This window comes from Marmota monax, unplaced genomic scaffold, assembly GCF_021218885.2.
Source record: "Marmota monax isolate L192 unplaced genomic scaffold, Marmota_monax_Labrador192_F-V1.1 WCK01_AAM20220418_F8-fsc00179, whole genome shotgun sequence".
Lineage (NCBI taxonomy): Eukaryota > Metazoa > Chordata > Mammalia > Rodentia > Sciuridae > Marmota > Marmota monax.
In genome coordinates, this window is record NW_026695200.1 from 431,712 (window position 1) to 443,756 (window position 12,045).

The 12,045-nt window shown below is 35.7% G+C and overlaps 1 protein-coding gene across 3 annotated transcripts in view; it reads left to right on the forward strand.

Annotated features, from left to right (window-relative positions):
- The window catches only part of Tubgcp5 (tubulin gamma complex component 5), a 36,160-nt gene that overhangs the window by 10,345 nt on the left and 13,770 nt on the right, over positions 1 to 12,045 (forward strand). For 2 of the 3 annotated variants that reach the window (XM_046428820.2, XM_058574093.1), the window contains exons 4-11: positions 3,722 to 3,818; positions 4,204 to 4,283; positions 4,947 to 5,082; positions 7,600 to 7,714; positions 8,149 to 8,238; positions 8,888 to 8,981; positions 9,710 to 9,956; positions 11,481 to 11,683. In XM_046428820.2, coding sequence (XP_046284776.1) covers positions 3,722 to 3,818; positions 4,204 to 4,283; positions 4,947 to 5,082; positions 7,600 to 7,714; positions 8,149 to 8,238; positions 8,888 to 8,981; positions 9,710 to 9,956; positions 11,481 to 11,683 — 1,062 coding nt within the window. The remainder of the gene's footprint in view (positions 1 to 3,721; positions 3,819 to 4,203; positions 4,284 to 4,946; positions 5,083 to 7,599; positions 7,715 to 8,148; positions 8,239 to 8,887; positions 8,982 to 9,709; positions 9,957 to 11,480; positions 11,684 to 12,045) is intronic. The other variant, XM_058574094.1, reaches the window with a different exon arrangement.

A 12,045-nucleotide genomic window follows, 5' to 3' on the forward strand; every position in this document is an offset into this window, starting at 1 on the left:
TCTTAGGAGCACCTTCTCTCTTAGACTTTCTACAATTTGTATATTATATGCCTAGTTGTAGATATTTTGTATCTATCTTTCTTGGTGTTTTCTGAACTTCTGTGGTTTGGTATTTGTCTTTAATTTGGGAAAACTATCATTCTCCAAATATTTATTATCTTTCTTTTCTTTTTTTTTTTTTAATTTTTTATTGTTGGTTGTTCAAAACATTACAAATTTCTTGACATATCATATTCCACACTTTGATTCAAGTGGGTTATGAACTCCCACCTTCACCCCATACACAGATTGCAGAATCACATCAGTTACACATCCATTGATTTACATATTGCCATACTAGTGTCTGTTGTGCTCCGCTGCCTTTCCCATCCTCCACCCTCCCCCCTCCCCACCTCTCCCCTCCCCTCCCCTCCTCTCTCTCTACCCCCTCCACTGTATAACCCTGAGGGTCTCCTTCCATTTCCATGCAATTTCCCTTCTCTCTCCCTTTCCCTCCCACCTCTCATCCCTGTTAAATGTTAATCTTCTTCTCCTGCTCTTCGTCCCTACTCTGATCTTAGTTACTCTCCTTATATCAAAGAAGACATTTGGCATTTGTTTTTTAGGGATTGGCTAGCTTCACTTAGCATAATCTGCTCTAATGCCATCCATTTCCCTGCAAATTCTATGATTTTGTCATTTTTTAATGCAGAGTAATACTCCATTGTGTATAAATGCCACATTTTTTTTATCCATTCATCTATTGAAGGGCATCTAGGTTGGTTCCACAGTCTTGCTATTGTGAATTGTGCTGCTATGAATATCGATGTAGCAGTGTCCCTGTATCATGCTCTTTTTAGGTCTTTAGGGAATAGACCGAGAAGGGGAATAGCTGGGTCAAATGGTGGCTCCATTCCCAGCTTTCCAAGAAATCTCCATACTGCTTTCCAAATTGGCTGCACCAATCTGCAGTCCCACCAGCAATGTACAAGTGTACCCTTTTCCCCACATCCTCGCCAGCACTTGTTGTTGTTTGACTTCATAATGGCTGCCAATCTTACTGGAGTGAGATAGTATCTTAGGGTGGTTTTGATTTGCATTTCTCTGACAGCTAGAGATGGTGAGCATTTTTTCATGTACTTGTTGATTGACTGTATGTCCTCCTCTGAGAAGTGTCTGTTCAGGTCCTTGGCCCATTTGTTGATTGGGTTGTTTGTTCTCTTATTGTCTAATTTTTTGAGTTCTTTGTATACTCTGGATATTAGGGCTCTATCTGAAGTGTGAGGAGTAAAGATTTATTCCCAGGGTGTAGGCTCCCTATTTACCTCTCTTATTGTTTCTTTTGCTGAGAAAAAAACTTTTTAGTTTGAGTAAGTCCCATTTGTTGATTCTAGTTATTAACTTTTGTGCTATGGGTGTCCTATTGAGGAATTTGGAGCCTGACCCCACCGAATGTAGATCGTAGCCAACTTTTTCTTCTATCAGACGGCGTGTCTCTGATTTGATATCAAGCTCCTTGATCCATTTTGAATTCACTTTTGTGCATGGCGAGAGAAAGGGATTCAGTTTCATTTTGTTGCATATGGATTTCCAGTTTTCCCAGCACCATTTGTTGAAGATGCTATCCTTCCTCCATTGCATGCTTTTAGCCCCTTTTTCAAATATAAGATAGTTGTAGTTTTGTGGATTGGTTTCTGTGTCCTCTGTTCTGTACCATATCTTTCTTTTCTTGATGTTCCCATTACAGATATATTATGTCTTTTGTAGTGTCCCACAGTTCTTGTATATTCTGTTCTGTTTTCTTCATTCATTTTTCTCTTTACTTTTAAATTTTGCAAATTTCTGTTGACATATGATTGAGCTCACTTTCTTTGCTTGTGCCAGTCTACTGATGAGCCCATAAAAGGCATTCATCATTTCTCTTGCCTTTTTTTTAAGTTTTATTTTTTAGTTGCACATAATACCTTTATTGTATTTATTTATTTTTATGTGGTGCTGAGGGTCAAACCCAGGCCCTTGCACATGGTAGTCAAGTGCTCTACCACTGAGCCACAACCCCAGCCCCTTTTGCCTTGTTTTTTATGTGTAGCTCTTCATTTTGATTCTTTTACCGAGTTTTCATCTCCCTGCTTGTATTACCTATCAGTTCTTCTTTGAAAACTAGCATGTACCTAATCATACGTATTAATGGGATTCAGTGTGATATTTCCATACATGCATACAGCATTCATTGATCATATCCAACCTTTCTTCTTCTACCCTTGCATCTCCCCACACCTTTCCCAGACTTTAGTGATCACTATTCAAATCTTTCTTTATAATTCACTTTTCCCATCAGAGTCCTTAGCATATTAATTATAGTTATTTTAAATTTCTGATCTGATAATACCATGTCTGAGTCTGGTTCAGATGATTGCACATTTTCTCCTTACATGCCATGTCAAGTGCCCAGTGTTGGCTACCTAGCCCAGATTCTAGGGATTTCCAGGAGGGATGGGGACTCATCTGAGCATGTAATGCCTGTGTGACTGAAATTGTCGAAGTTCCACATTCCCCAAAGAAAGCAGATGTTCCTCATAAATCACATTATTTGCATGAACTATCTAGAAAATTGGTATAGCATGGTTCAATACCTGACATTTACAACACTCTAATTAGTTCTAACATTTTAAGAGCTTGGTCAACAGAAACCAGGCAAGGGCCATTCATGAAATAAGACCTTTTAGGGAATGTACAAGGCTTCAATAACTCAGGCCTGCTGAGTTCACTATTTTCTGCACAGCTAATAGCTCAATCTAGAAATCAGTCTTGTAAATAAGGAAAGACTGACAATCAGATAAAAACTTGAACAAAGAAAAAATTTGCTTTTTCATGTTTAGCTCTTCACAAAAAGGCCAGCATACAAAGACAGTACTTTTCATAAAGTAAATAGAATGATGTATGAGAATCATTGTAAATTATAAGTAAAAAGTATTGAGACTTGAAAATTCTTAGGCACAGCATAAATTGGTTTCCAGTAAAGCAAAATGAAATGACTTTTAAGTTTATAAAACAAATGCAAACTAAAGCAACACTGAGGTAATATTTTTCACTTATCTGATTAATAATTGGCATGGGAAATCTTTAATTTTATATTCTTTGCAATTATACATGCACTATTTATACCAAATGCAAATATGAATAATTTTCATGGGGATTATTTTGGCATTCCTTAAAATTCCAAATGCAAATATTCTTTGGCTAAATGTTTCATTTTTTAGGAATTTGTGATATAGATAAACTCATAATTATGAAGCAACCTAAGTTAGGGATAGCAAAAGATTGGGAAAAAATCTGAATGTTATTAATAGGACACTGGTTAAATAAAATATATCACATATATGTTAAAACTACTGGATATGTTTTAAGCTTCATGATGCATATTGCCACAAGAGTAAAATCCATTTTTGACCACACTCTAAAGACACTACGGTTGTTCTAGGAGTAAAGACTATCATCAATTCAGGTGTTTTATACTTGTTAGCTATATAGAACCTTAGATGGCTTTGAAGTTCCTTATGTGTAATCATTTGAGTTATGAAAGATGTATAGAGGTTAGGATTTATTTAGGTATAACTTGTTTTCTAAGACCAGAAAAAAATTGGGGACATAGCTATCATGGGGTTATCTTTCATTACTCAATCTAGTTTAGAAAGCACTTACCAACCTCATTGATTCATGTTCTGCATTTTTTGTTTTAAAGACAGATGCACATTATTCCATACTGTCACTCCTTCTGTGTCTGTCTGATTCTCCTTCAAACAGCAATTATGTGGAAACACCAAGAGAGAAAGAAGTGGGTATGTTACCAGATAGTTTAACATAAGAAATAAAAGAGAAACTGATTTTATTGCTTAATTACTTAGACATTGAGATTTTATTAAAAGTCGTAAAAATCTGAAACTATTTCTGTTGCTTTGGATGCCATTGCAAATTTTCACTTAAAATACAAGTTCTGACTTTGTACGTTAAACTACCTTTGTTCCATAAAGAGAAATTCACTTTTGAGAATGAGTTAATTAAAATGTAAAATGTATTAGAGCATTAGTTTGTTTCAAAGTTTTGAAGTTTTGTTTCCTGAGTGTGTTTTATTTTGAGGTTTGTTTAGACTTTTTTCCTGCAGTTTTATGGTTTTTTCCCAGATATTTATGATAAAGCTGAAGAGATTCTTCTGTTGTATTTCAGAAAAGAAAGATGATTTTGACTGGGGAAAATACTTGATGGAAGGTGAAGAAATTGACCTTGGTCCAAATGTGGACACACCAGTAAGTGGCATTGGTTTTGCTATTGAAAATGTAAATACATGCCTAGGTGATATAGATGATTTTGGTGGATCGTTCTGCCCTGAAGCATCCTAGCTGAAACAGGAACACTCTGCACTGGGTAGAAGTTTATTATGGAAGACTAGTTAAGATTCTGTACTGGGAAGCTGAGTGGGGTAAACTCAACTATCCCTTGAACAGCAGTGATCTTGGATTTTTTGCCATCCAAAATCATTCTGTTCTTAAAATAGGCACTTAAAGTTTTTTTTTTTGGTTTGTTTGTTTGTTTGTTTGTTTTGTATCAGGGATTGAACCCAGGCACTGAGCCATGTCTTCAGCCTTTTTTTATATTTTATTTAGACACTGGGTCTCACTGAGTTGCTTAGGACCTCGCTAAGGTGCTGAGTCTCGCCTTGAACTCGCAATTCTCCTGCCTCAGCCTCCTAAGCTGCTGGGTTTATAGGTGTGTGCCACTTAATCCGCAGCACTTACAAAATTTAGGGAAAAGTTTCATTTGGTTTTTTGCTTTTCTGTCCGTGTTGCTCAGTTTTTTTCTTGTGACATCCTTCCAATTTTTGTTTTTCTTGTGAAATCCTCTTAATTTTTAAAGTAAATAGCTCTAACTGTTGTACTCTCTTTGAAATGTGTATTTCCTTTTTAAATCAGAATTGGTCTGACGACAGTGAAGAAGAGGATGCTCAACAGCCCTTAAGCAGGGAGGACTCTGGGATCCAGGTGGACAGGACCCCATTAGAAGAACTAGATCAAAATAGAAATCTGGGGCCCCGAGTCAGTTGGAAAGGTATTGTATGTCATTCATTGGCTGCTGGTATTTTCTGGGATATTGGTAAGGTCTGCCCCTACTTAAAAAATAAATCTTAAACCATTAGTAGACTTGTTTATACAGTGCCTAAAATGTAGCACTATAGCAATGTCTTGTTTTGCTCCTCAGCACCACTTAAAAAATAAAAAGCAGTAATACTGGTAGCACCATAGAATTAATATTGAAAAGGGATTTAGAATGCAGGCTTTTTTTAGAATGCAGTGCCTCACATGTGCAAGGCAAGCGCTCTACCACTGAGCTATAGCCCCAGCCCTGCATTTTTTTAAACAGTTCTGATAACTTTATTAGTTCTAAATGTTCCTATTTATTTATTTATTTTTGAATTTGCTGATATTAGTGTTTAAATAAGTAGAGCTGTACTATTTACTTTTTAAATGCCAACTTTTTCAGTCTTTTTGTGAGGAACTCTGAACTGATAGAGTCTAGAAAGAGCCAGAAGCAACTTTAGAGATTAGATCATCTATTTCTTTGTTTCTTTTTGGAGATGAGGAAACAAAGAATGGTTTTCCCATAGCTGCAAACTGTGAGTCCGATACCAACAGCCAGACCCTGTCCTCTGCACTTGGATCTTGCCAGATAGGCACAGAGTATTTAAAGCTGACTCCAGGTCTCTTGATTTTCTGCTTACACCTCCTTTTTTTTTTTGACTTTTGACTTTTGAGTTGGACCTCCAGAGAAGAGAGTCACTTAGTTCAGAGCACATTATCATCACATTATCATCTCTAGTCTATTTTAGGGCTTTTTACTTTATTTCCTTTTCTTCTGTTTTGTTTTGTTTTGTTTCTGATTCTCTTATTTCCCTTTCTCTGCCAACCCAGTTATAGATACTATTCTAATGTATTTGCTATCTGTCTTCTTATTAATGAGTTCTTGTGAAACACATGTACTAGTGTGTGTGTGTGTGTGTGTGTGTGTGTAATACATTTAAATTACATAACTAGGGCTGCTGGGGTGGAGTGCTTGCCTAGCTGCTCGCCTAACATGTGTGAGCCCCTGGGTTCGATCCTCAGCACCACATAAAAAATAAGTAAATAAAATAAAGGTATTGTGTCCAACTACAACTAAAAAGTAATATATTTTTTAAAAATTACATAACAGGTATTAGATTATGTGTAAATTTTCTTCTGTTGATCTTTTTATTCAACTTTGTTTTAAAACCTGTCCATGTTTGTTTCTGCCTGCTGCGTAGTATTCCAGTCTGCAGCTACCGTATTTCTGTCACTTGTTCCCTTGATGATAGGCCCTGAGTTCCTCTGCAATCCCAAGTTCTCTGCCTGTCCTTGACCTTTGTGAGAATTTGGCTGGGATACAAGTTTCTTCTCTTATAATCTTATCAATACTTGATAAGATCCATACTTGGGACTTGGGAATTGTTTTCATCTGCATGAGTCTGACTACTAGTGATTTAGGGACAGCTCTTGTTATTTTTTGGTGTCTGGGACTTGCCCTTCTATGAATTGCTTGCCCTTTGATATCATTTACTTGCTTTTCTTTTGGACATCGTATCCTTTATGCTCTCCCCAGCCACCAGAGATCTTGGCAGATATTGATATTAATTCCCAGGTTTTAGACATTGCAGGTATCTTTTAGTCAGTCATCTGTTAACATGAAACTCCTTCATGATGGTGATGGTTTTCTGGTATCAGCTTGAGTATGTGGCCTTTATCAGATTACAGCAATTTATCTTATATTTCTTTTTTTAAATAAGTCTTTAATCACAAATAAATATTGAATTTTATCATATGCTGTTCTTTTCCTGAGGCAATTTTATAATTTTTCTTTTTTACCCTATTACTATGTTAATAAATTGTCGGATATTGAATCATCTTTGAATTCCTAAGCTAAACTTCTTTGATTGGGTTTTTTTTTTAATACCTTATTAGGTTTTTTAGGTATTTTTCAATGTTTTTTTTTTCCCCCCGTACTGGGGATTGAACTCAGAGACACTCCAGTGAGCCACATCCCCAGCCCTTTTTTGCATTTTATTTAGAGACAGGGTCTCACTGAGTTGCTTAGTGCTTCTATCTTTTGTCTTTCATGAATTATTTATCATATTTTTACCTGGTTTACCATCATACTTATATTAGCCTCATAACTTTCCCTTATTCTCTTTTCTGGAACAACTTGTGTAAAATAGAGATTCTTTGGAATTTAGTACAAGTCTTAAGGCTTTGGGGATGTTTGGAAAAGTTTTCTGTTACCATTTCAATTTCTTTAATGGTTATTGGACTATTTGATTTTATCATTTATCATTTTATTCATGGAGTCATTTTAAAATTGAGCAAATGTTTTTTACTTTCTAGCCAATGGGATTTAATTAAATATTATATGTTCTGTGTATGTGGTTTTAAATATGTCATGGTAAAGAGCCATTTTCAGGTGTGTTCTGTAATGGAGTTGTAAGTCCAAATATCACGACCAAGTATTATTATGTTAACTTTTATAACCTATACTTATTACATTTCTTTCCAACAGATGAGCCAGATGGCCGAAGCTGGTTAGAACAGCATGTGGTCCATCAGTACTGGACAGCCAGACCCTCACGAATTCCACATAGTTTGCATTTACACTCCAATTTAGCTGCTGTATGGTAAGAAGTTAAACTTTTCATTTAATGTAATGAAAGAATAAAATTTGATGTTTAGACATTTGGCTTTGATTTGTGATTTAAATCAACTACTTACCTGAAATCTAAGCTTGTTAGTTGTTGTTTTAAGACAATTCTAATTGAACAATTTTTAAATAACGATTTAAAACAAAAGTACATTTACTTTTTTACAGAAGACACATTGCATAGTCGTAAACATTTGCCTAAATCAGCAATAAACATAATAGTTGGAAACACCCTGAAAATGCTTCTCTGAGAGTATTTCAGTGTGTAAAATGAATATGGAGGGCATTTATCATTTTATTTGCTGATTGATTACTAGCTGAGGTAGCACAAACTTGCTTGTGTTCATTGAGGTAAGTAACTTTACCAAGTTAGAAACTTAACAGTTGACATTTATATTTGCTCTCTACTAGGGATCAACACTTGTACAGTAGTGATCCATTGTATGTTCCAGATGATAGAGTTTCTGTTACTGAGACACAGGTTATTCGGGAAACTCTATGGTAAGATTTCTTAACTATTTGGTAATAATTTCTTAATTTATTAGTGAGAAGCAAAACTTTTTTTGTAAAGGAAAGTGCTCATAAGTTTTCCACATGCAAACTAGAAACTGGCCGTTAGAGATGAAGTTCAGACTTTGGATTTGACTCTGGAAATTGGAGATGTTGACATTTGCTTCTTTTCCATTTTAAGTAGTTTAGTATATGATTTTATTGAATTAGGACATCATTTTTTTTTTTTAACTATCTGAGCTCAAAGCAAAGTTTGTTGTTGACTCCTTTTACTGGGCAGTGCATTGATGAGAATTGCCTGTACCAAATCCCGTGGCCGGGAATCTAACAAGGCTTGTAGTGCTGTTATGGCTGAGTGCCCAATCTTGGTGCTCCTGCCGAAAAGTGTGAGACTGACAGTTTCAGGCCTGGGATGGTCTCTGGGTCATCAAATATGTGGGAAAGGTGCTTTGATAACACTGTTTCAGACTTCTCCCTAAGATGATGTTGAGATATTTTGAGTCTTAAGGTAATCAAAGATTGATGTTTTTCATTTTCTTATCATCTGACCTTTTTTGTCCCCTAGTTCTGAATCTTTAATTAAAAATTTCTATAATAGATATTTTTCTAGACTTAACATATGTCTTTTATTTCATTTCAGGTTACTTTCAGGGGTAAAAAAACTCTTTATATTTCAGTTGATAGATGGGAAGGTAACTGTGAGAAACAATATTATAGTAACTCATTTGACACACGTAAGTTATTTGTATTTATTTTAATTTAAGAATTCAGCTAGAAGCTGGTGTTGTAGCTCAACAGTAGAGAACTTGCCTCATACATGTGAGGCACTGAGTTTGACCCTCAGTACCACATAAAAATATATAAACAAAGGTATTGTCCATCTACAACTAAAAAAAATATTTTAAAAAATTAAGCTAAATAATGGGATTTATATACACGGTGGCAGTATAACTTCAGAACATTTCACAGTGTTGGAATTAACTGTTAAATATATTTAAGATTCATAAAGCAAAATTAAGTTGTGTATCTTTACAGTACATAGGCCATTCTTTAATATTGTTTCTGACATTTTATTTCGATTTGCATTGTGTTTATTTTTTCCCCTTTTATTCTGTATTGGGAATGCGACAAACTGCAGTTGTTTTACTTATAGTTTATATGTATTTTTAAAAAGTATAAGTACAGGCACAGTGGCACATGCCTGGAATTCTAGCAGCTCAGGAGTCTGAGGCAAAGGGATGGTGGCTAAAAAGTATAAGCCACAATTCTGTATTGCATAGAAATTTATGCTCATTGTTTCTCTTAAATATAAAACTAGATGTTCATCATTGTACTGCTTTGTTTTCTGCTAAACATGGTGTTTAAAGCAGTCACAAAAACAATATTTTACAATTAGGGGGCAATGAATTTGAATGTTTATGGAAGTCTGACTTTATATAATTGGGGTTTGTTTCTATGATAGAGCTGTTTACGATCTGTGCTGGAACAAATTGCAGCATATGGCCAGGTTGTATTTCGACTCCAGGAATTCATTGATGAAGTCATGGGACACAGCTCCGAAAGCCCATTACCTGGAAGTGGTTCCATTCCTAAAAAGTCATCTGAAGCTCCCTTTAGAACCTACCAGGCTTTCATGTGGGCCCTGTACAAATATTTTATTAGCTTCAAAAAGGAACTTACAGAAATTGAGAAGTCCATCATCAATAATGGTATTTAAATATCCTTTAATTCATGAGATACATAACTCTTATTTGAAATGCCATTTAAGTTATTTAATAGTATAAGGTTTGAAAGTTACGTGGCAAATAAGTAATTCTCATGCATTCAATTTTTAAGTTATTTTTGAATTTATAGTTTTAAGCCTTTCATATTCCTAAAAATTCAAAAAGTGTAGAAGGATTTAAAGTGAAATTGTTTTGCCTGTTCAGTTCCCCAGCCAATCAATTCCCTTCCACAGAGATACCAGATCCTCAGCCTTCTCATGTACCCTTCCAGAGCAGTTGAAACATGCGCAAGTAGTGCAGACATAAACAAATACCTCGTAGTCAGTACACTACTCTCTTCAAGTTGTTTTCTGACTTAAATTTTGAGGATTATACCATAAAAGTATGTGAGAACCTCCTAATTCCTTTTTATAAATTGGTATATCATTGTATGGCTATCTCATAGTCTTAGCCCCCCTTGATGGACATTTAGATTTTTTCTACTCTTTTGCTCTTACCTTCCCAGCTGCATGATAACTGGTTACACATTTTAGTAATCAGACTCACAGAGCATATTATCTGTGGGGTAGAGTCTTAAAAATTTAATTGCTGAATCAAAGAGTATCTGATGGCATGTGCGATTTTACTGGATTTTTTTCACCTTGCTCTCCAGTGAGGTATAGATAAGTACATTTCTGCTCTTGCTAGTAACATATATAAACTACCTCTTTCCTCAATCTCTCAACAACAGTGTGTTATCACACTTTTTGGTCTTCACCAATATGACAAGGATTAAATAGTCATCGGTGTAGTTTTTTGGTTTTTCTTTCTTTTAATTCCTTCTATTTTCAACTACTGAAAAGAGTGGTATACAGAGTTCTCATGTGCCCATCACCCTTCTTCCCCCAGTGGTGAAACTTTATATAATTACAGTGTAGGATCAAAATTGGGAAAGTTATATGGTATAACACAGTACCCAGTCTGTATGGGGTCACCAGCATTACATACTTGGGGTAGTGGGGCATAGTATCTTTGTGATCTTGCCATTTTATCTCTTAAATCCATACACCCACTTCCATATCCAGGACAAGGAATTGGGCCTACCACATGGGAATTTGCTCAAGCTGTGCCATTCCTTTATAGTCACAGCCTCCCCTGCCCCCTCATTAAAATGGTAGACCACATAAAGGAGTCTATTCTTGTTTTATCCGTATATAGTTTTAATCCACATTCTTTCATTATAAGTGAGGTTGAGTCTCTTTCCATTTGTTTAAGAATCACTGTTTTTTCCCTTTCTGTGAGCTGTAGATTTCATGATATATTATTTTTCTGCTGATTTGTCTTTCTCCTTGACTTCAGGGGTTATTTTTTCCTGAGGGAAATTGACTTCTTGTGATGTGAAATTAAAACCTGTTTGGCCATGCCTTTTCATAAGCCAAAGAAGTGGCTTAGCATTGTTAGCAATTATTTCATATTTTGGACCCAGATGTTTTTCCTTGCTGTTGAATTTGACTTTATTGATGCTTGCAGATACCACCATAACTCTTGCAATAGTAGTGGACAAGCTCTCACCTCGATTGGCTCAGCTCAAGGTTTTGCACAAAGTGTTTAGTACTGGAGTAGCAGAAGTTCCCCCTGACACTCGGAATGTTGTCCGGGCATCTCACCTGCTCAATACCCTGTACAAGGCCATTCTTGAATATGACAATGTTGGAGAAGCCTCTGAGCAAACTGTAAGTGGAACCTCTACTTGGTGTACAGTGCATGGTGAAGGAGTGGTATATAATTGTTGCAGTTATTTATTAAGTGATGTTTATATCATGATGTGTCAGACAGTTGCTTAGAGTTTTAAAGTTAGCTTCCAAATTCAAGACTGTAGGAAACTACCTTTTTAGCTCTAGTTGCCAGGATCTCCAGAAGAATGAGGCAAGGACAAAGCCTCTTGTAGATACTTGTATTAACTCTTTTTTACATAAAAAACACACCTTTATGATAGGAGGCATCTAAAGTAGTAACATTGATAGAGATAGTAGAATGGTGACTACTGGGGGCTGGGGAGGGAGAATGGGGACTTGTTTAATGGGTGCAGAGTTTC